Source organism: Rhea americana, unplaced genomic scaffold (assembly GCF_003343005.1).
Source record: "Rhea americana isolate MKP2758 unplaced genomic scaffold, rheAme1 scaffold_29, whole genome shotgun sequence".
Lineage (NCBI taxonomy): Eukaryota > Metazoa > Chordata > Aves > Rheiformes > Rheidae > Rhea > Rhea americana.
The window spans coordinates 3090517-3115460 of record NW_028186412.1 but is presented as its reverse complement, the minus strand read 5'-3'; the positions used below and the strand labels follow the sequence as shown (position 1 = coordinate 3115460).

Here is a 24944-nt window from a genome sequence, read left to right as displayed (position 1 = left end):
TATTGTCACTGCTTAGTTTCTGTTAGGAAGGAGTATTTCAAAGAATTTGCAGCAGGAATACAGAAATTTTAGACCAGCTCTTTTCTTGTATTTTGCCCCAGTATTTGTCTAAGCTAGCACMATCACAGGTAAGTGTTATATAATCCTTTTATACAATAACCTCAGTACCTCCTTATGGAAGTCTCTTCCAGGTCTTTAGGCTGCTGATCACCTGGGAGGTAATTTCCATCATAAGTTTGTGTTTATACTCATTTTATGCAAAAAATAATATTTTAGCTAAAATAGGTCCTCCCCTTACACTACAGTCAGAGTGAGTCCTTCAGCTGTTCTTTAACTAAGCAAGAGTACAGAGCCCTTCTTTACAGTATAAATGAAGTTTCCTGCTTTGACTCTTTGTAGTTCTCTAGAGAGAATTGCACATTTTTTCTAGTCTTACTCAATGGTGCCTGTACAACACTGAGAACCCCTCTGGTGCCATATCGTGGAACTGCATTTATAATGTCATCATTTAAGCCCATCAGCATCTGGTTGACAATCACAGTTCTTTGACACTTCATACAGTCTCTGTAAGTATATATAATCCTTAAAATTCAGGCTCTTGAGCATCATACTAAAATTGGTCTCTTTATTACTTCAGTCCTGGGAACTCATCCAATAGTTACAAAACATTATAACAGATTCCTGAGACAATCTTAGGTTACCTAGGGTAGTAATGAAAATTAAGCAAGATCAGTCTCAAATCCCAATCTCAAGACTTCTGTATTCTGTCTCCCTCCTGCATAGTTTGGGTTTTGGTTTTGTTTTTTTGTCCATGCCTGTAACTCTCCTTCATCCTGTACTCCAGTACAGATTTGCAGCTCTTCCAGCTTAATTTTTCCATGAGGTCATGTATCAGAGGCTCCAAAGCAGTCCAGAAATACTATGCTGYTATATTAGCTCAGAAAAGTTATTAACAAAGTAAGATCATATTATTCTGATAATCTCTAACAACTTGCCCCTTCTCTTTAAACCTACTTTGATAACTCTCTTCTTTTTTGCTCAGACTGTTAAAAACTCTTGCAGATTCATGCCACTTTAAGTAAGTTTTTTTCTGCAGGCATGACATTCCTGGCATGCTTTATTTAAAAAAAAAAAAAAAAAAAATGACATTGCTATAGATCAGATATTGCTAAAAACAACTAGAACAAATTATCAGAGACCAAGAATTTGCATAGATAATTTAGGTAAGAGCTGTGATATAGAAGCAGAAGAATCCAAGTGGGTCGGTGTAGGATGTCAGTGTTCTCTAGGCTGAACCTCTAAAGGACTCCTCACTAACTTTCAATCAAGATGGCAGTTTTACTAAAGAGGTGAAATTAATCTTCAGTATCAGGTCATTCCTGTTCATGACAAATTCAGTAACTCTGAAAATGGGAAGACTAAAAGGGACGCTAAGTTCTGGGTGCCTTTGAAGCATCCTTTTGTTTTAGGAGACCACAAGGGAATACACATTCTCCCTCTCATTCTCCAGGTGTTTGTCTATTATTAGTCATCCCYTTCCCCACAGGAAGTTTAAAACAGCTTAGAGTGGTGGTGCATCTGTACAGCACTGAGATGAAAGGTGCTTCTAAGATGTTAAGCTACATAATTCAGTTTAACTACTTGAAGTTGCTTTCATTCTTGACTTGCCCTTTGATCAAAGGGCATCAGTAAGTTAAACTATGCAGATCAAAGGAGGAGTTTTTTCTTCTAAAGTGTTATTTCTAACTTAAAGGAAACAAGCTAGAAGCCTCTGGCAAGTCTCTGCTCCAGCATTTCTTCTAAAGAAGATMACTAGGCCAAAACTAGATGCAAAGGCTGCTGCTAGAATGTTCCTTAGTGTACAAACAAGTTCATGGTATGTACTTAGAGGCAAATTACCTTTTGAWGAGCTATTTTGACCTTTTCTTTTCTGAAGGTAGTACAGCAGAATCCACTCTTACTCATCTTGTATGAGGAAGCAAAACTCCACAAAATACTCCAGACTGGCTTTGAAGGGCCCCAAGCCAACAGTAGTAAGTGATAAAGCTGCACTGGAACTCCAGTGAGTTAATCATTTGCTGAATGGGGGGGGGGAAGGGGACAAAAAAAAAAAAAAAAAAAAAGGGGGAGAGAAAGACTGAAGATTTAGCATTTTTTTCCAGGAAGTTTATTGCCTTCTCAAGTAACTGCTGGAGCAAATATGACCAATAATCCTGTTATAACTGGTTCAACAGAACAAAAGAACAGAGAATACCTYGTCTTTTTCAGAGAACATTCACATACCTGGAATGGGGCATTTTGTAAACAGCTAAAAGTAAGAAAATTGAGTGTGCAGGTTCAGTCCATCTGTGACATGAAATACAACACTGCATACCCCAGAAACACTATACTAGAGTTGCCACAAGGAATAGCTTAAGGCAGATAAATACACTAGTTTCATCTGTCCCTTTTCTGAGGTCTTGGAAGGGGAAGCTAAAAGCTAAAGAATCAAATTCTGAGAACATGGCACTGTGGAGTTACTAAACAGCAACTAATGTTTTCAGTCACTGCAAAACAAACAGTACAAATGTGGGTGGGTTTTGGCTTTAATTGCACTAATGCAGTTCTAGATACTTCATACATGGCCATTCATTTCTGCAAAGAAAAGCAGGGCTGTCATGATCATCTGTTAGTCACTCATGGATACTAGGATTGCAATGCTGCCTTCATTTGAAGTCTTCGGGCCTCTTGGTCAATGCTCAAAAGTGAACTGAGAGGAAATACATACATTCAGTTAAGAAACAGGAAAAGGCAAAAAAGCATCATTATCATACAGCTTCTCAGCAACTGCATCACGAAACATGYGGAATAGCTTCACAAGCAGCAGCTATCTTGCAGCATCTCAGACCAGTATCAGAAACTGCAGCTTCTCTGAGCTAGGTTCTTTGCAGATACAGGTAGCATCACTCAAGTAAAGGATTCTGCAGTAAGCAGAAACTATTGCCTATCATCCTACAAGAAGTCTGACTATTGAATTAAAGTGGTAAAGATTCTTTCTTGTAARCAATGCAAACGCACTAGCTGCCAGCTCAGGACAAGCAGCAGGCTTGGAAGCCTGACATTTGAGAAGTCGAGTTCATCAGCAGAGCTACAAAGGAAGTTGGGGGCAGGGGGAAGTGTTTAACACTATCTATTAGAAGACTCTGTACAACAGGTCACTGAAAGTTTAATTGAGAATAAACTGTTCCCCTTGTTACTGTATCAGCACTGCCAAAAAAATACTGCTCTTAAGCATTTCCAAAGTTTTGACTCAACTTTTAGAGGAGATGTACACAGCATGAAATGCGAACATGGTCAGCGAGTTCATAGAAGTAGCAGTCATTTGATCTTCCTCAAGTATTACTTAACATTTTGCCAAGGTTCTATCTGCAATGCAGTTCAGACAAGTGATTTCACRCTTTTTTTGTGATAGCACTGAAGACTGTAACTACAAGCCTGCAGTATTACAGATCAATGCAACCACAACTGACTGAAGGGGCAGGGGGGTAGAAAGCAGTAACCTAGATGTGATGGTGCATCACTCATCCATGACACTAGATTAGTCTTCCTGCCAAAGTGTCAGAAAATTTTTACCTAGTAGTTTCTAAAGTTCTTTCACTTCTCAGAGTTGTGTCAGGTACCTGACACAGGTGGCTGGTGCCATTTTCAAATCTCTAGTACATTCAAAACATTTACCACCCCATCCTGCCAGATATATCACAGGTCCTGTGAGATGCCCTCAGGTATCAGACACTGGACACCTATGTTTGAGTACCTGAATTACTCTCTCTGTTTCTGAAGCTATGTATGTCCTGCCATCTGACCTATTTAGTTACCAATGTTTGAAGAAAAAAAAAAAGTGGCCCCACATGGTTTAAATGAACATGCACAGCTTAGAACATTTGTCTCTTGCTACATCTTTGCTATGTTTAAACAAGGGCTATTCCTCAGTCCCATATTCAGACTTGCATGCTAAGACACATTCTAGAACTCTTGAGGTGAGCCTGACCTCTCCATCTCCCCCTGCAGAATTTCACCTTAATCTACAGAAAGCACACTTGGTTCTTTTATTGTTTTTGAACATCGAATTTCAAGACATGTACCTTAGTCCCTATCAAGCTTTTAATCTTTGAACACAAAGTTGTTACACAGGACAAGAAAGCCTCGAGAAACACTTCAAAACAGGAAAAGTAAAGAGGTATTAATCAAAGCTGTTTAAAACAGCTTGCTAGGTTTGAAGCATTTACATTTTTAATAGGAAAAAATAAAGGGACAACATGTACATAAAGCTGCAGATAAAAAAAGACTGTCATTTAAGAGAATTACAGAAGGTTAATCTACAGTTAAAAGTCAAGAATCTTAGGTACTATATAGAGTATTTAAATAACTATGCTATCAGCTAATRCATAGGATTAAACACAGAACTACAGAAGATATGGAAGAACAGATGAAGCCAAGAATGTTGTTAAATTCACATGAAAAATATTTAAGAGTAAAGAATCCAGATGCATTCCCCTCCCAAGACAGCAAAGCAAAGCTATTTCAAAGCTATCATCTCCAGTACTACTTTGAAAGGTATTCTAGCCCAAGAGGTACTGCACAGAAACACAGGACAAAGACAGATAACTTGAATGTATGTTTTTTCCCCTTGGCACAATCACCCTCAGTAGTTCAGCCATTTAGGTTATTACTAATGGAAGCATCCAATAAATGCTAACAAATCAGTRTCTCAATCACACAATTAACTCAATAGTAATTTTTTTGGCCCATTTGGCTAGCCCTGAAGTTTGATTCAATCCTGTGGCTGAAACTATACTAGAAATAAAACATACTGTTAATTCCAAAGACAATTTAAATTCCAAGCCTAGTGGACAGATTTTCCAAGATGGCAGGGAATTAAACTAGGAGACTCAAAACATTCTTTTACAGACTTAGAGGAGACTTGTTAAATTATATTTCAAATGTATACTAGGAAAGATATATACAGATGCCAAACACCCCTATAATGGAAATTTTTTTGCTAGTGACAAAGCACTAACTTCACTTAGTATGGGCTYTAAATTTAACACTCAGCAACTTTACACAAGGACAAGTCCCAATATCCAGTCAAGTTATACAGCCTACAAAAGTTCACTCCAAATTACATMCTTAACCTTCATGCAAATAGGGTGCTTTTTCTAAAAAATTAAGACCCATACAGGTAGGAACTACATAYGAAGTGATAAGAGCCAGTTACATACACACAACTTGCAAGTGACACAGCCTGAAGCCTTACAAATAATACATTCTCGAGTTTGATAAGAAGATGCTAARACACCAAAATAACGTTAAAAACATCTTATCTGTGGCCAGTCTGAAGACTGAGTGGTCTACACCTGAGTTAAGCATATGACTGAGGAAGACTGACTTCAAAAGATACACAAGTTGAAAACACTACAAGATTTGATGGCTTAAATACTGCCAGGATGGCTTAAATACTGCCAGGATGGCTGCAAAGTGGAAATCCTACAGAATTATCCATGAACACACTCTCCATAGGTATCCATTTCGTAGACCCTGTGATACAAAAGCAAGGGTAAAGCAGAAGTCAACCACTAAAAAGCCACTAGATTACCAGCTTGCAAAACAAAATCAAGACTTCAGAGGGGGCTGGAAGATCATACTATTAAAAATGTACAATCATTGTAAAGTTTCAAATGCAGAAAAGCAGCTTTTACATTTTAATCCTTAGCATGAAGGTTTTAATTGCTGCATAGCTGTGCTATGCCTTGTCCCTAAGGTCAAGGAAACCATTGCTCAGCCAGGATTTCTGTTCTCTAAAAATCAGGCAGGAGAGTACCCAACATTGTTATTCTTACTTCTTTTAATAGTAAGAGTCTGAGGCCCCTAATTTGCCAAAGGGAATCACCAAGCACCAAGAAGTCCACTTCCCTGTTCAAAACTAATAGAACACTTAAGCAGAATTAAAATTCTTATGCTTCTGTTAAAGTTAAAAACCTATGTCAGGAAAACAGCAGTTACTAGTTGCTTACAGCCTACAGAGAAAAGCCAACAATARGAACAACTGAAAACACGCACACTCATTTGGAAAGTGAAATATTTTAATTCYGTCTTCATATAAACTATTATTAATACATATTACACAGATATAAAGATAATTTTAAAAAAAAAAATCTTGCTGCTCCTGCAATGGTTAACCTATCTTTCCTCCCCCAATGCCACAAGAAAGCCAACTCGAACCAGAATCGTAGCTGAAGTTTACTATTAATAAACAAGCTATTATTTCCTCACATCTATGTGGAAGGGAACTCATGAGAATTGGTATGCCAAGTTCTATTTTTAGGAACTTGATCAGAAAATACTTTATTCAAATTGTCATAAAGGCATACTTACGGAACTGCTTTACCTATTTCAGAGAGGAGAGTTACTGAAAACTTCACCTTACTATTAGTTCTACATACAGAAGTCATCTTTGGCAAGGAGGAACTAGTATATGCATAATGACAATATAGTTTACTAGTATACAACTGTGTTATGGCAGATGATTAATCAACTACTTATCACAGTTTTCCATTAAGACACTGGTGGCTTAAATTTCAGCACTTGGACAACAGCAGGAACACAGGTGTTATTTTGCAAGTGAGAGTCTCCCTTCCTTATGAAAGGAATGTACGTACTGTACCCTTGATTGTCCCCCTGCAAATAGGGCATTTCCTAAGGGAAGGCGCGCATTCTTTGCACACCACTAAGTGACCACATGGAATAAAAACAATGGAAACTTCYTTGTCCATGCAAACTTTACATGTTCTTTCTTCTTGTAATCTTCTTAATTGTTCTTCCATAGGTAAACCTGAAAAAAAGTGATTTAACATTTTAGAAGCTTGAATACCTGCACATTGATTAGAAAGTGGTCAAATTCCATGCCAATGGCACACCTTCCTTCCTAGGTGTATTCAGTAAYAGACTGCAGTGAGAATAAGCACATTTTCCAGAGCTAGGAAAAGTGACATGCAAGGAACCACCTAGTCCTTACTTCCCACTTCTGTAAGACTGAAGAARCCCCTCAGGAACTGGAGGCCAGCTATAGCTCTTGAGGCTAAGGTTTGCATTTCAGCGTATACCGTACTTTTCTTATGTGGATATTAGAAGCACAAGTACGGTCTGATTAGTGGAAGTCAGCTATAGGCAGTCTAACTTAAGCTTCAAATACATTTATCCTACAAGAGTGAGAAAAGACAAGCAAACTCAAATCCATGGCTGACAAGTTTTGCCCATCTAGCTGTTGGYCCAGCTAGATTTTAGGATACCCACAATCTACATTGGAAAAAGTAAAGATCTCCACAGAATGCCTAAATGAGAGCYTGTACTCAGAATTAGAGTACGTGAATTCAAGCTTCAGGAAACTCTCCTTTCTTAGTGCTCAAGCATTTGCCTATGGCAAAGACCATACCTTACAGCAGATACACATTTGCAGGTCTGCTATGCACTTAACTTATACAGATTAAGCTCAGYTTACCAAAGCAAAAGTTAGGGATGAGGTGAAGCTTAAAATTAATTTCTCACCCCAAGAGGGTTTTGTTTAAGAATGGCAGCTATTGTCCTACAATAGCCTTTCAAAGTAAGAAAGCAGAATTAAAGATACCTGAAACATCTTCYGTGGGAATGTACTTCACACTCTTCTCCACTAAAATAAGAGGAAAAGAACACTTAAGTCATTTGGCAAGGCTATATTCCAACAGAATCAATTTTTTCATCTTTATCAAAGTCTAATCTGCATTGTCAGAGCAGTCTAAACTGACACACTTGAGACATACCAAATAAATCTCTGTAGAGTAAAGGGTCACAGTCTCGTAGACAGTTTCTGAATATGCTGGCTGCTGCATTTCCTTTCACTAAAACTGTATCTATCAACTCCCTTGCTTGCAATGGTGTCTGAGTCTTTTGCTTAATAACATCATGCTCAAGTTCAGTTATTGCTTTAGCTGATAGTAAACTCCCAAGGATTGGAAGTACACATGTCAAGCGTTGGAATAAAGCCATTCGATTTTTCCGGATTAAGGACAAATCATCTGAAATAGAAAGCAGATTAGATGTTCATTAGGAATGCAGTATTCCAAGTTACATCTCTACTAATAACTGACACTTAAGTTTTTAAAACTTTTCACTTACTATATATCATCAATAAAAACCTCAGTTTCACTAGTATTTACATGCAAGAATGAACTTCAGAGAAACCACATAGCAGTTTTTGGAAATGAAGCCCTTTCAGTGAAAGCCTGTGTTCCCCTCTCTAAATGAAGGCTTGAGAGGATCTTGTCTAACTTCACATCCAACARAAGCTGTATTCTCTGCAGAACTAGAAGAAAAAAGCAAGAAGCCTCTGCATAAGACCACAGCTAACTTGCCAAAAACTAGTAGGGTACCTTCAGCCAGTGGCAGCCAAAAGCATTACTGAAACAGTTAGAAAAAACTTGCTTTTAAAAACGTCCCAAAACAATTACTTGCAAAAAAAMCAGAGGTATGCACAACTACAAAACTCAATTTGTGGAGGGTTTTTCCCTTCCAAAAATTCAAACAAGAACATCTCATGAAGGTTTAATGGTCAAACCCATATCCATTTCTGTTGACAGAATACAAGTGTAGGAAAGCAGACATTTAATTCAATTGTAAATGAGAAGTTTCATTACTGCTTCAGACTCAAAAATTTGGATTTTTAAGCATTGAAACAGGACCATTTACATGGTCTTAAAAATACAGAATGTTAAAGATGCATCAAGTAATGAATGTTAAATAGCTAATCTACATGGTTATAAGTTGAATAGAGAAGCTGATCTCCTGTCACCTTACAGGAGACGTTTATGAAAGTTTTCCAGGAGGCGAGTATGTTCTGCTAGCTCAGCGCCATAAGAAGGAGCAAGCTTGTAAAAAGTGTGTTAGGTAAAGTCTTTGTTTCATCTATTTTTGATTAACTGCAATAAAGGCACACAGAGAAAAAAAAAAAGAAAAAAAAGAAAAAAAAGGACTTTGTTCCTGTGGAGAGAATTAAGTGAGTCTAAACACCCGGCACCTGTATGAACCATCCTCCTCAAAACAAAATACCAGACTGATCTAYTTCCATGCAGATACCTGAACAATCCTTTTACAGAAGTTCATCCTAGTAGCCAATAWATTAAATCACTTAGTGAATAACAATTATAAGAGGTCAAAAGCAGATGTATACAAGCCACTCCTGGTTTTATTCATGCCTTAGGTGTACCTGATGCCACTTCTTCAGACTGCCTTTCTTTCTCTTCTTCCCTCTTCTCATCTTCAGCAGTGAGGAGATCAGACACAAGGTCATTAACAGTCTTGTAGTTTTCTCCAGTCGCCAAGATTTTACTTTGCACTGTTTGCTTTATTAGCCTTCTACTAAATCCCATCTCCAAGGCAGCATTAACCACAGGTGTGTTCATCATGATTGCATCTTCCGAATGACTTTCTCCGGGTTCAAAATGAATAACTAATCAAAGAAAAGCAATACTAAGTTAAAAAAAAAAAAAGAATGTACACAATGCAAGTCAAACACATTCAACATTGTCTACACACACTCATTTTTAATCCTAAGTATTGTGCGAGTTCAATGGTTAAACAGGCCTTTTCAGTAGCCAGTTTTAAATGGAAGCCAGCTACTTGGATTCAACTGAGTTGAACGCATGATAAGCCTTGATCAGTGCTAAGCCTTCAYTAAAAGTCAAGGATAAACCAGAAAAGACAGAATTCCATTGTGTCWTAGGTGTTTTTTTATTATTAGAAATAGTCAGAAAATTTCTAACTTCAGCCTTGAAAAAGTTCTCTTTTAGTAGCTGGCAACTCAAATTAAGAGCTTGTTATACAAACAGAACTGTTCTATTTCAGCTCTTGATCAAAAWTTTCCATTCAATTTATTAACCACCAGGCACACGAGACTGAGTACRTTTCAGTGGTTATAGCACATGCTGATCTGCAGCAGTGAGTCACTCTTTGGTAGTTTATTGCCACCACAGCTAGGCTTCCACTCTCGGAAGGGAACACAGAAAGGCTTCACTTAACCAGCTTGTCCTACGCTTTCCCTGACCACTGCAGCTCAGCATATTTGCTCAACTATGCACCTAAAATGGATTCCCATGATGTGCATGACATGCTTCACCATTGTGGAGCAAATGCTCCACAAAGTTCAAGTCCTTAGCTCACTTTAGCAAATGCCAATTGGACTTGTTTTGCTTAACCCAACCAAACTTTGCTTAACCTAACAAAACAAACACAGCAGATGGCAACCCTTCAAGCTTCCTGAAAGTCTGTTCATATAACAATGCTAAAGCTACATAATYGTTAAAGAACAATACTGCTGTTTCCAAGAAACTCAGTTGTTAGAGTAAATTCTGGATAGCCAAATAGGAAGTTTGAAAAGACATTTTCAAACTTCCTATGCACTTTGCAAGTTATATTAATATACATACTTGGAGGATCAACRTTTTCATCCACAGGCGTATCAGAGGTCGACAACAGCTGTTGAACATAATGGAATTACATTAGTGTCAAAGTATCCCTTTCCTCTCTACCCACCTTTCTACATTTCTTCTCATCAMGAATGCCAAGCTTTTTATCTGAATAGTATCTGTTAAGTATTTTGCACATAGCTACACAAGTCTAACAGTTTGTGTAATACAAAACCAATATAACTGGTGCTGACTTCTATGAAGAGAAGCTTTTCTGAGTCACTCAGTTTCCTTTTATCAGAAGAGCTATGGTTAAAAATAGGGGGAGCGGAGAAGACAGCACAGGGAATTAAGAGATGTCTGGGGCTGACTTTTGAAATAACATTTACTGGTCTTCATTACTCACTGGAACTTACATAAATAAGAACTTCCCTCTCTGACAAGGGGACTGGAAGGCTTTCATTGCCCCATAATGAGCAGTACAAGGTTTGTCTTTAAATGATAGTGCTGTAACCCTTGTATTACTATAACACTATACCATCCACTTTAAACTATCAATTCTCACAAAACACTTTCTGTGACTAATTATGTACAGGGTAAGTTCTAATACTCCAACTCCATTAGGCTTAGCTCAGCATTAATTTCATTTTTCTAAAAGGATTATTTACCCAGACACCTACTACCCACATAYGCAAAGATTAGGCAGAAGGCTGCASCCAACTCCCCAAAACAATACATTACTCTTATGTAGCTGTTTGATTTTTTCCAGTTTGAAAAGTAAAGTTTACCTGTTCAAGAAGATGGGGGAACCTTGCCTGAATTTGACTTACAAATTCTCTTCCTTTCACATGAAGTAGATATTCACACCTAAAAGATTAACAAGTGCACTAGATTTTACTTTCTAGTTCCAAGAATAAACAATAATAAACACCTTACAATAACAAAACATAATTTAAATACATTCTTATCTTCCTTTACTGAAGCAGAAGAGTTCTCTGCATTGGAAGCATGAAGCAGCCTAGTGCTGGACAACACTCCAATAAAGCTCTTGTGATGTTCAGCAACCCACAACCTTAGGTATATAAAGGCAGCAGTTAACATTCTACTACCACTTCTGCTTGAAACAGCCTAACAAGAGAAGCAACCACGCCAGCTTTACYACAGACTGTATGATAAAGTGACTGTTTCACTTGCATCATCTCACCATTTTATCTCCTACACAAGTCATTCAAAAGAGTAYATAAAATGACATCACCATCAAAACAATATCTGCTTCATTAATGCAGATTTCTCTTAAGTATGTTTACTGACAGGTACAACACAGAAGGAAATAAAGATTTTTTTTTTATTTACACACATCATGTAACTCAGTAAGAGATGATAAATTACTTAAAAGATCTATAGTTTGAAGAATTACTATTAGCTTTCTTGAAATGAAATTAAATGCAACTATTTGTCATTAACATAGGTGGAGATTTCCATAGACAGATAGCAATTACGTATGCAATTATGTATGCAATGACTATTTAATTACGGGGAATTGTATTCAAAGTTGTCTGCCATTTTTTCCAATACATATATTAAAAACAGGAGCTTCTCCTTCACAAGCCCTTCTGTACCCAGAAGGCTAAACCAGATCAGCAAAATGCCAGTTTCAGGAGTATTCAGCATGGGTGCAGAACCAGATCAGTGAAGTTCAAAGTTTGTTTTGCTGCACTTTTCAGCAGCTTTTGCTCCACTCACCCCCCCTTTCCGATCTCTCGAAGTGTGCTCATCAGCAATGCAACAACACTTGCTAGCAAAGACTTGGGGGTGTGTACAGCTTATAAAGTGGAGAGCATTAAGTATCATGCTTAAAGAAATATTTTAATTGAGATGAATTTTACGCTTCAGTACTTTTAGACAGAAAAGCATGAAATACACTCAAATGAAGAGTTTATTTGTACATGATATGGTGAAGTTAAAAGAAAACAAACTAAGTGCTATACAGYATACATCAGTCAAAGATAAGTTTTATTTAAGCAGTGAGACTGTAAGAAGTATTTTTGCAAGTTACCTTGGAAACCACTTTGCATGCTCAATCCATGGATTATCTCCAGATTCCCAGCACCTTAAACCACCATCACAGCAAAAACACTTGACATCATCATTGCGCCCTTTTGAAGGAAAAAAAAAGTATCTAGCAAACATTCACAGAAGTTATTTTTAAAACAAATGTTGACATGACAACATGAATTATATCAGAGGTCAGCTTTTCTTACCTACATAATAAAAACCAGCATCTGCAAGCTGTTTAGGCTGAACTGGAATTCTAGTTGGCCAGTTTATGAATGTTTTAACACGTGCTTCATGGGTTTGCATGCTCACGTTAGAAACATTGAAGTTTAGTTGGTCTCGAGTGAGATTTTCCACAAAAGGACAGCTAGGAAAGTGTCTTCGATGCTCTGATATGGCGTTATCTTTCGGTTCCCAGTTACTCAGYTCACCACCACAGGTAAAACAAGCAACTTTGTCTGCTGTCCCCAGGTAATAAAATCCAGCCTTTGCCAGATCAGTTGGTGACAGAAATGTCAGGGGCCATGAGTGAAAAGTGCGTAGTCTAGCATCTTCTGTGCTCATGGAYGGACTGTGAAGCTTCAGTCTCAAACATGAGAGGTCTTCAACAGCCCTCGTAGTTATGGGGTCTTGAGGAAAACTAGAAAAAGAGCCRCTGAAATAGCCAACCTGCTCTAAGCTTGGAGTAAAGTTCATGGAATGTAGAGATGGCAATAAACTGTTGGTGACCAGAGGCGAAAAYGCAGAACTAGAGGAGAATCCAAGGTTGTTAGCTGAAATTAAGTTCTGAATAAAACTGCAGCTAGGATAGAAGTGTTTATGTTTTTCCATAGCATTATCTCCTGGCTGCCAGTTGTCCAACATTAAGCCACAACAGAAACACTTAACTGTGTCTTTCAAACCAGTGTAATAAAACCCAGCCCGGGCAAGACTCCGTTCTGACACTGGCACATTAACAGGGAAAGTAGAAAACGTGGACATCCGGTAGAGTTCACAGGATAAGTCATACTTCAGTTCATCACACAGAGTGCTGTGCTTCATCATGTTAGCCAAGAAAGGGCTATTTTCCATTATGTTCATAATGGATTGTTTTTGGAAGAATGGGACAAGTCTTCCTCTGGGAGGTAGTTGTGTGCATTAAAGGTAATTCTGAGTAACCCCTACCTATACAAAAGTAACAACCTGAAAGTGAAATATTTTGATGTGCAACCTTGAATGCACAAATAAAAAACTGTTAATCATACAACTAATTCTGTTTAAATACTGAGCATGTTCTCCTTTCCTTTTTGACATGTTCTCCGTACTTCTTGACAAATTGGAAATAACTTTTGCACTGACAGCATTTTTTCTTGAATTATCTGCAAATACTTTCCTTGYACTATATATTTGGGAGAACAGTATCAATTAGCCAGGCTGGTAGAGGTAGGGTCCAGAGAMGGAAAAACCTCAGATGAGTTTATCAAAATCCTTCATCCATAAAGAAACTAAAACAGGGAGCAACCAAATCAACAATTTTGACTAAAACATATGAATTTAAAAACTATTTCATCCTAGAGATCCGATAAATATGCAGCTCATACCTGTAGACTTTAGTTTGCAAATCTCATTAGAAGGTTGAAACTGTGTGTCAAGCTCAAAAGGCATTAAGAAAAAAGCCCCTGAATATCACCCAATATAGTTGTTAATATCAGACTGCCAAGAAACCCTGACTTCTGCATATTACATTCAAAATTAAGACTAAAAAAGTCCATTTATATTTAACCTTGCATATATCAAGAATCCAGCTACAAGATAAATAAATCCTGTACACTATCACTGACAAGGTTGAACTGTTTTAAGCAACAGGCTTGAAACAGCCCCAGGTTTTTTGACCTATAGCATTCTCAGCACATTTCAGTTTTAACCTGGTGTCTTAGTCACAGGTATACAGTTACCATATTTAACAGAGATAAATTGATTTATATTGAGACATTCTAATGTTCTATGTTGATTAATTATATTTTTTCTGTATGCCATGTTTATAAAGTGAACAGAATCCTCAAATAAAATAACCTTTAATGTTTTAGTTTCTTTATTTGTGCACAAAACTACCTCCCAGAGTTCAGACTGAAGTCCCTTCTAAGGGGCCTACACCTCCATATTGATATTGGCTGTTCACAAGAAGAAATTTTAAKTATCTGTAGTTTCAATCATTTAATTCCTTTGGGCAGAACACAACCTGCAAGGAAGAAAAAAAAGTGTTTCAAAATACACAGCAGAAGCATATATGATATTGCTATAACAGAAGATACAAAAATTGAAACACTAAACTCGCAAAGCTTTTTGAAAAAAAAAAAAGGAGCTAGAAAATTTCAAGGAGTAAGCATTACATACTTCCTTACGCAGTGGAATTCACACACCTAAYTGATTTACTATTAGCACACATGCAAGACTTCACCCCACAAGCTGAAGTGTTTGATAGATGAATCAGGTTGCCTGTTCACAAACTGTATCTGGGTAATTAAAGGTAAGATCTTGTACTGACAAAGTTACATCTCTTTAGATTGGATTTGTTGTACAACAGCCTGCAAGCTTAAAGACAATTTAAACAGATTTTAAAATTTGATTTTTAGAACTGATTTAAGTTAAGGCTACTGGAATTTCTTATTTAAYCTAATACAGTGATACCTAAGGAGTGTAGGACATCAGTGAAACTCTGAACTTGTTCAGAGTTCTTAAATTAAGAGCCTTTTTTTTTTTAAAGCAGTATATTCTGAAGAATCAGCTTCTAAAAAGTTCTTCCAGGAAAGACTCAAAACAGATATACTTTTCATAATGACATAACCCTAAAAAACACCTACAGGAGAACAGTAGAGCATATCCTCATTTCAATAGCTCTTAGTAAATCTGTGCTTAATATGGTCATACTACAACTACTTTTTTAACCATTGAGAAAATGGATTAAAATATTACACTAAATCAGTCCTTTAACACAATTGTTAGGACTGGGGTATCATATGTGAAGAAATCAGTCCAAAAAGTTACACTAAGTCTCAATGCTGGTCAAAAGTCAGGAACTTCGAAGAAAATAGCAGAAACGTCAGCACACAGAGACCCTGACAAACCCAACAGAAATAGGATGGTTTAAATCTGACATCCTGAGACAGTCTTATCTGCCAAACACTCTTAATAACATCCTCTACAACAACTCTGAGTATCTTTGATATTTGCAGTTATCCAGCCTCTCTGAATCTYGTTACATTTTTTCCTCATTACTACRTGGTGACACTGAGCAGATCTTTAATTCCAGATATCTAGTGTTTACTTAAAAAAAACAACCTGCAGTTTCCACGTTTCCAAATAGCTGTTTGGTACCACTCTGCCTCCGCATGGCAGGTCAGGCGGACCGGGTTTCCCCCCGCCCCGGGCAGCCTCCACCTGTTGTTTACAGCTCCGCAGCCGGCCCCAGCAAACCGCCGCCGCCCTCAAGGCGCGCCGGGCCCTCAGCCACCGCCGGCCCCCAGGGGCCGCGKCCCAAACCCGCTCCCAGGCGGGCCGAGGGCCCCTGGCCGCTTCCACCACGTCCCCCAAGCGCCTCTGGCCACCCCCTACCGCCAACAGCCGCTGTAGCGCCTCAGGAAGCCGCCGGCACGACGCAGCCCGCCGCGGAGAAGCGACCGCCGCCCGGGAAGGAGCSTCGCCGCTTGCCCCTTCCCCCCACCCCAAGCCAGCTCGCTCCTGGCCGCGCTCCCCGCTGACTCACACTCCCCGCGCAGGCTCCGCAGTAGCCGAGGCGCCAGCGAGCCCCAGTCTATAAACGGCGCGGCGAGGGGGCGCCGCCCCCGGCCGGGGAAACTCCGGCGGCGGAGGGAGCGCAGCGCCGTGCCCCGAAGCCGCGGCCGCCCTGCAGCGCATGCGCGGCCCCGCGGAGGCGGGGCTTCAGCGGTCGGCGTCGCCGCGCGCTGCCGCTCTGTGCGTAGACGTCTCTAGCGGTCGGCGTCGTCGCGCGCGCGGCCCCTGTGCGCGCGGCCGCGGTTAACGGTCGGCGTCATCGCGCTGCCCCGCGGGCCGAGAGCGCTGCGGCGGCCGGGCCCAGCGGCTCCCCGTGGGGATAAGGACTCTCCCTTCTGGGGAGACTCGTTCTGTTCCCCTTGGAGTGAGCTCCGAGGTCTCTGGCGAGGCGGACTTAACTGGGGGGAGCGGGGGGGGGTTTAGCCTCAGTGCCCCCTTGCTCATTCGAGTAGCAGCAATGAGTAAGGGTCTAGCCTGCCGCCGCAGTTGGCGGGAACGCTAGGTGCTTTCCGGCGCGCAGGGGAAACCCGCGGGGCGCGGGCATCCCCGCGCGGCCCGGCACAAGGGGAATTCCGGCCGCGGCTTCCGGGCGCCGCGCCTTGGCCTGYGCCCAGCCCGGGCCTGCGCCGTCAGTCAAAGAGCTCTGTTTTCCCGGCGGTGACTCCTTTATCTGTGTCCTGAGCCTCTGTCCTTCCCAAAAAGGACTTGTCTGATCAGTTACCAGTGGAAAAAAAGCACAGTTACTTTCAGGMCAGCATGTCCTAGCAGAATGCGGGCCTTGCTTTGCGGCCAGCTCTTTGCTAACAGAGCTGTCCTAGCAGAAGTCTGTACAGAKCTATCTCATCAGTAGGATTTTGCTACCTCCCTATGTTGGGTGGAGGAGGGGAAGCAAACAGGTCTTGCATCCACACTGCAATTTTTACTTTTCTCCTTTATGCTAGCATAAGACAGAAGTTGCTTAACTATGTTTCCCATTACAGGTTGCACTGTAGCATGTGAGAGGGGAGGCATTGTGACCAATTACAGATTTCAGTCAACCAAATCATAGGGGAAGAAGAGGAGGAATATAAATAAGAATGTAAATTTCCACTGGAATCATTTAAGGCGTTATGTGTGCATGCAGAAATCTGAAAAAAGCTTCCTCAGAGGGTCCAGAATACAGTCTGGACTTAAAATCTCCCAACAGAATCACAATTTCACTTTTCCTATAAAGAGCAAATGCAAGATGAGAAAGCCCCGCTTCGTGCATGTATGAGCAGAGAATGACAGTAGGGTGTTTACACAACTGGGAACTGAAGACTAAAAATGAAGGAAGTGTAACTGAACAGCGCATTATGACACTAAAGGGTAATTTTTTGTTACAGACTGTTCCAGTAAAATGAATTTACAAAAGACTCACTCATAAGTGTTCTTTCAGATTTCCTATCATACTTGATACCATTGGTCATTGTCAAATTCCAAATATCTACCTGAATAAGATAGCACTATAACACCGTTTAACTTCTCTTTGCCTAATTGTTAGCATAGAAAAATTATTTGTTTTGACAGTTAAACATACGTGCACACAATCTTCTTCTAAAAGTTTGAAATTGTTACCAGATCACTGTTGAGTCATTTTAAGGAAGCTTGATACTGAGAAGGCAACACTAAAAGTTGAAATACTGAGTCAGATTCCCAAATACCTTATCTGAAGAGTTATGGAGGAGTGTGGGACTTGAAGTTCACTGGACTTAGGCCTATTTAATATTGCATAAGGAAATGAGCTCTGTGTATGAGTGCATGGCTGTAATTGCAGGCAAACATTTGCTTTTATGGAGCAAGGTGATAGTATTCCCAGCTTCAGGACTTCAAGTAGGAATCTCTGAAGAAAGCAAAATTGTCCTTATGTTATAGATTATGAAGCTTCTTACTTTTTACCGTGCATTCTCTCAAAGTTAATTAATTCAGTGTTCCTCCTTAACTCTATTCCTCCGTTCTGTCACTCCACCCATAGCCACATACCTGCCTTTTGCCCCTGTGTACACTTTGACCTCCTCCCAGTTTGGCATTACCAGCTGCTCTTTCCTTCCCTCTGAGGCYTCAAGGCAGGGAGTTTCAGGCCACTTCATATTGTGAGGAGGAGGAAGGGAGAGGAAGGAACAAAAAGCAGGCTAAAATTCCAGGATAATATATAATATATAATAGCAGGAAAAGGTGTGTAGCTGCCCTGAGCTGCCAAGCTCTTTCTGATTCCTTCATCTCTGTGAAAATAGTAGCAACTTCCCCAGTTCTCCATTCCCAATAGTGACTTTGTCTTTCATGAAAAAGAGATATGAAGGCCTTATATAGCAGCAGTGATGGATGGTACTTTCTCAGAAGGCCATGAAGTAAGAAAGTAACAAAATGTTTCTTGGACAGAACTGAAATTCTCAAGGACCATACACTTCCTTCAACATGCTGACTCTGGCTTTGACATGGAACCAAAATAACTCCGCAGAGGAAGGGAGAGAGGAGAGTAGTCATGTTCTGATTGTACCCAAGTTGAAAGCAGAAGGCATATGATCTGGCTTTGGTTCTCTGTCTGGTGCTCAGACTGCTCTGTGGAAGTGATCCTTATTCCAGCCTATTCAGCTGTTACATCAAATTTCAAAGATCAAAAACTTAGCCTAAAATACAGATTTATAAACTAAGACAAGATACTGTACTTTGCAGACTCTGCTCTGGAAAGGGGGAAGGGAGGTTGTATTCAGATCAAGTTCTCCTCAACCAAAGGAAATTTTACTTTATCTTAGAGTCCCATATAATGACAGAGGTCACAGTGCTATTAAAAGTGTGACTATCACATTACCARTGTTTATCAAGGTAAGCTTGATGACATTATTGACTGAAACAGCGAAGGTGAAAGAGCAAATTTCTGGAGGTTAAGGTGGAACATAGTTACCCTGCAGCATGAGTACCGATAATAAATAGGATAGATAGCACTGATATCTGAAAGTATCTGGAACAATTGCAAAGTCCAGAAGACTTCCCTAAGCGGGCTGCTGAAGGTCAGTCCTGTGATCCTTCTTGGATGCTGTGATCCTTCTCAGATGCCCCCTCCAATTTCCCATCTTCCATAATAATGAAACATCCCGCTTTAATGGTACCTCTGTAACACACCCCTTAATGTCTCTGAAGGAGGAGAGAGAAGGGCAAAGGACACTGCTATTTGCCCTTCCAGTGCTACTGCCTTTCTCTGTTGTGCACTAAGTAGGTTCCTGTTCTTTCCAGATCTTCGTAAGAAAGAATAGCCGCTAGAATCTTTAAGTGTAATACAATATTTAATCAGACTATTTGAAGATTGAGGTAGAATAGAAGATTAGCAGTTAAATCTTATATCCCTTCTGAAGCTGGAACCCCCGAGGTGATACAGCATCAGGCAGACCTCTCAATTAAGGCACACAGCACATTGTGCAGATCTTATCTGTAGTGAGGCCCTTTTGTCTTTAAAGCTCTTACAGGATTTTCTTAGAAGAAAACAATTGTATTTGTCATTCCTAGTATTGAGCGAAATGTTCACATAAGAATACGCTGCTTCATTTTTAGGTAAAGACAAGGACATGCAAGTGATATAGTCATTGGACCTACAAGCTCCTCCATTATGATTAGGTGGCTAATTGTTCGTCAGGGAGCCATGCAACTCAGTGAACAGAAATGGAGTCTCCTTTTGTACCACAAATCTAAACCCACCTATAAAACTTTGTACCCATATTTAAAAATAAAAAGAGTTGTCTCTGGCTAGTTCTCACATTTTTCAGGTAGCGAAAGGTATCAAAAGGAGCCATGGAGCATCATCTAGCAGCTGTGCTGATGCTATTTATTTTGAATTTTGGAGGTATTGACAGTTCATTGGTAGCATCAACCCCCTTTCTGGCAGTAAAGAGGTAGGCAACTTCTGTTAAATCAATCTAAGGTGGTAATTAGCATCCCAGATAAAATTGGTGAACAAATTTTATTTGGAAGATGTGACTCATCTACTCTTTCAGGACATCATCCTCTATCAGGAGGATAATGAACAAAGAAACAGGAAAAAAATGTTAAGGAAAACTTAGGGAAAGTGAACTTGAGACAGAAAATATTATCTGTAGATGAAGCTGAAGTACCTATTTATTTTAAAAATGAAACCAACTCCAAGAGCAGAGTAATTCAGACATCTTGCTGACAGGAGATAAATAAACTTTTGATAATTTGTGCAGATGCAAACTATTTCACACTTAGTTCTGATTACACACAGCATCTACATGTAGACTAGCAATATCTATGTTTCTCATTTTTTAATGAGACTTCTGTAATTGCATTTGAGAATATAGCAAAAATGGGTAAATATCATATAACTGCTTAAAAAGAACAGATATCATCATATTAAGACATTAAGGGCATCCATGACTCATTCTCATAATCTAAATATTCAAGAAAAAAAACCCTGCATCTTGTAGCTCCCTTACTGAAGGTCAGTACATTCACAACGTGGAAAGTTTCCATTAGCTTTGCACCCAGAGAGTTTTGTTTTACAGATCCTCCTACGCAAAGGATCACAAGTACAAATGTTAAACTTTAAATCTATTGTGGATTTTCTTTTCTCAGATTTAATGGTCAGAGAAATTCTCCCACAAGCCATAATTAGCCTCAAGAATATAGCAAAACCATACTGAATAAGTTGAGGCTTATGAATCAGTCAGGAGCTTTCTTGCATTAGTATTTATTTGGAGATTTAAAAAGAGTTGGAATGATTGAAGGAAAATCTTGGCAACTGTCAAGTTCAGTTCTCTTTTTAGATTTGACAGTGTGCTTGCTTTTCCATGTTCTCTGCTTTTAGGAAGATAATTTTTTTTTCTGCTAATGGTATAATAAACATTATATTCAGYAGGGGAGAGGAACATGAAAAATGCCAAAATGGAGATGATTGGACTAAAATAAGCCATATCTGGGTGGAAAGAAGACCACATACATATCAAGAAAATCAAAGGGCTACTGTTCAGCTGCATCAATTTGTTTAAATTCAGAGTTTCAAATCCTTGGTTCTTCCAAAGGAACTACCTTTCAAAAAGTTGCTTATTTTGACTCAAAGTTATTTCCCACTGTCACAGAAAGAAAATTTCTTTAAAACCTACCACTTATGTCCCTCACTCCCTATCATCTCTCTGCAAATATTAGATCCTTCCTAAGGTGTCTAATTCACTTCAGTTGAACTAGTTATTGCTATTCACATTCTTAAGAAATGTTAAAGAATCTGTTGTGCTAGTACTCCTTCAATTTAAAGGGTGTCTGATGTGACCCCATTTTACTTCCTGAGTACTAAGGTAGAGGTGTATTATTAAGGCTCTTTGGTTTAGTAAGATGGTTTATGAATCATACCAAATATGATTATATTATACTTWACTATGAGTTTGAATCATAGCTGTGATGAGTGTTTCATTTAAAAGGACAGTCATGTCTTCAGAGGTTACAGATACAAAGTGGAGTTTCCACATTGCRAATGTCACATAAGTACATGGGAACTCACTAAGATCCAAAAGGCTACATGCAAAGAGGAATTAAAGCTTTATATTGTCACATGCAATGTATGAAATACAAGAAATTGCCACATGAAATACACCTTTRTTATTATTTTGTGTACTTTTCAGGAGAGAGAGACTGAGACCCTTTTCAGCTTAGGGAGCACTGTCCTAAAGATCGCTGAAATCAAAGAATGTGAAAAAGAAGGAACAAAATAAGATTCCTCTATCCCTACATTATATGAAGTTAAAGAAGCAGAAAAAAATAMCCCATTACTAACACACAAAAGGAGTAAGAACATATTTGTCTCCAGAAGGAAAATCTGGTAAGTTATTCTTGTACAGCATCTGGAAGATTAGGCTTCAGTCTCTCAGGCTTTAAGATGCCATTATTTTACAAAATGTTAATGTCATAAATAGACATAACATGTATTTTATCCWGCTCTGAAAATAAGGAACATATTAAGAAAAGACAAGACCACCACTGCTAACATTCAAGATGCTATTCTCTGTTCAGACTAGGCAGTAGTGGGGATTAAATTACTGTYTAGGGACTGGCATAAAGGAAACCAGCATGTCTTAATATCAAATGTTTTGAAGCCTGAAATGCACAGGATCATTTATAGCAACAGCTGCACTTTGAGAAATGCAAATGCAAGCGCTCAAATGGAGTACCTTGGGTTTTAATACTGACTTTCTTGCCACTTTCTTATTATTTCCTTATTTTATTTTAGAGAAGGATAACTTTCAAGTTATCTCAAAGGTCTTCCTAATACAGTTTGAATGAGTATTTAACTATGAACATGGTTTGTATCTGAGCTTTATCAAATACATTCTGTAGGTCTCCAGAGTGCTGTTTCCTTCACTTGGACACTCAATTTTAATAAGCATAAAAGAGGCTACTATGAAAATGTATCCAAAAGTAAGTAGGTATTCCTCTGAAAGAATATATAGTAGTTTGCAATTTACTCAGGACTATTGGAATTTCTCTGTTTTCTGTGGATATGTTTTTGGTTTCTCATTTGGAAACAGTTGCAGTAGCCAGTTCATAAGGTTACTGGTTCTGAATTTGCATTTCTCAATATGCAGGCAGTCACTATAAAAGATATGGAGCGTTTCAGACATTAGCTATTATGACAGTGATTTCCCTTCTATTGGTTTTTATGAAGTAATTCAGTTAAAAAATAATGTATTTTGAAGTGAAGCATTACATAAACGTATGAAGCTGTTCACTCTTGAAACCAACACATGTAGATTTTCTGGCCAAGACTTTGTAGACTGAAATGCGAATACTGTTCTTCTGTTTTCATCTTTTAAGAGCTCCCTTTCCCTTTCCAGTTATTTGCTTTCTAGCCAACACTAATCTTTTGCACGCAGAAAATCCAAATCAGTAAGTACGTTTATGTCATATCCTTGTTTCAAACTTTGTTTTATATCTTTTGTTTACACACAGGTACTCTTCAACTGACAAGTAGTCAGCTGCATCATTTGCAAGTTGTCGGACCTCCTGCATGACAGCAAGTTTGCCCASTCCCAGCAAGAAACACTGTGTTTTTTTTTCAGAGGCAAAGATAAGCTACTAAACTCATTGTAAACCCCTGAGACTTTGCTCAGTAAACAGTGCAACAAAAGACAAGCCCCTGCAAAGCAGTGTGTGTTTGTCTTCCGAATTATAACACTATGATGACAAGCACTACAGAAAGGTACAGGAGACGCATGCTACAGCAATTCTGAAAACGAAAAGAGCTGTTGACTAGGAAAATTCTTAGGAAATACCAAAATCACAGGTGCAGAATTTTAATTTCATGCAAGAGAAGGACAAAGGTACCAGTGATGCAATTAGCAAGTGAGCGATCCAYGTGATAAAAGGTAGACGAGCAATAAGATAGATCCATACATCTGAGCTGATCAGTCTTCGTAGTCAAATGGAAAGAAAAGAGTCCTTTTAGGTTGTGTTTTTCACTGACTCCTGAAACAGTCACTGCAAATGGGTTACATGAACCATCCCGAGGTACCTTTTTTACCCTGTTCRTTGTCAAGGAGGTAACAGCATTAACTTGTTAGTGAACCTATTCTGAGTCGATTAGGACAGATAGCAGAAAAAAAAAATCTGTTTTTAATCTTAAGTTTCTGTAACACCATAGGAGACTAACATAACTAATACCAGTGCTCTAGGGAAAAAAAAGATATGGCTGATCTACATGCTTTTCAGTGTGTGGTTATATGTATTGAAGGCAGGAACCTAACCATTGCTAGGCTGAACCAGATATGTGGTCTGTTTAGTGTATTCTGCTGCAGTTTCCGGGACTAGGCACCTCAGAAAACAGTAYAAGAAATTCTACAGCAGGAAGTTATAAGTAAACAGGATCAATGGATTTGAGAATATGTTTATTTTGCGTGATCTCTGTCAATTTTCATTTTTGTTCCGTCGAGGACATGATTAGCTCAAACTGCAAAGAAATGAAACTAGATTTTCTACCTCTGGGGGAGGGGATCAGAACAAACAAGCTACATTTTTTTTAACTGCCCTGCTTTGTGTTTTGTTTTCTTTGTTTTTTGTTTTAGAAGATAATCTGGGAAAGGTCAATGCTTTCCTGGAATGATTAAACAGAATGAACTATGGCAATAACATATTTCTAGTAGGACACCGAAAATTATCTGTAAAGATAGTTTTTGACATGATAGTTTATGACATGGATTGATTTGAGGTTGGACTRGATGATCTCCGGAGGTCCCTTCCAGCCTTACTGATTCTAAGATTCTGTGATTTTRTGTCCATTCAGGAGGCCTTGGCTCATAAAATACCATCCCAGAAGCCTTCTGCACTGCGACAGCTTCTCTTGGGCTGGGCTGCTCCTCTCTGTTCTTCTGGCATTGCTGTCCCCACTGCTTTTCCGGTTTGGCTCTATCAGGCAAATCTGCAGTAATCGGAAAGAGGAAGTACAATATGTCCCTTGTTCGTCTCCCTCCCCTCTGCGATAAGCAAATACGTGACTTTCYTTATCTGTCTTAGAGCTGAGGAATACCTGAATCTGCAACATTAGTTTTCTCTTTTGCCACATTTCATTTTTATTCTCTAAGGAAAAACTGAAGGAATTTACAGAAAAAAGAGAGGTAAAACCAACACTGGAAG

At 39.1% G+C, this 24944-nt stretch overlaps 1 protein-coding gene and 1 long non-coding RNA gene across 3 annotated transcripts; one reads left to right on the top strand and one right to left on the bottom strand.

Moving 5' to 3' along the window:
* Positions 1–6101: 6101 nt before the first annotated feature.
* BIRC2 (baculoviral IAP repeat containing 2) lies at positions 6102–16407 on the bottom strand. Of its 2 annotated transcripts, none has more exons than XM_085309030.1 (9): positions 16270–16407; positions 12734–14745; positions 12529–12628; positions 11261–11339; positions 10494–10542; positions 9275–9517; positions 7833–8087; positions 7661–7702; positions 6102–6868 (listed from the first exon to the last, which is right to left on the bottom strand). In XM_085309030.1, exons 2-9 carry the CDS (start codon positions 13605–13607, stop codon positions 6675–6677), a joined length of 1836 nt encoding a protein of 611 aa, XP_085165156.1. In that variant the 5' UTR covers positions 13608–14745; positions 16270–16407; the 3' UTR covers positions 6102–6674. The 2 variants fall into 2 exon arrangements, with proteins under 2 accessions (XP_085165156.1, XP_085165157.1); XM_085309031.1 differs by lacking the exon at positions 16270–16407 and adding an exon at positions 16119–16196.
* An 898-nt stretch (positions 16408–17305) lies between these two features.
* Positions 17306–23519, top strand: LOC146593540 (uncharacterized). The gene is made up of 4 exons (XR_014896359.1): positions 17306–17376; positions 20075–20200; positions 21941–22137; positions 23265–23519. It is a non-coding gene; the product is annotated as an uncharacterized LOC146593540 (long non-coding RNA).
* The last annotated feature ends 1425 nt before the right edge of the window (positions 23520–24944 follow it).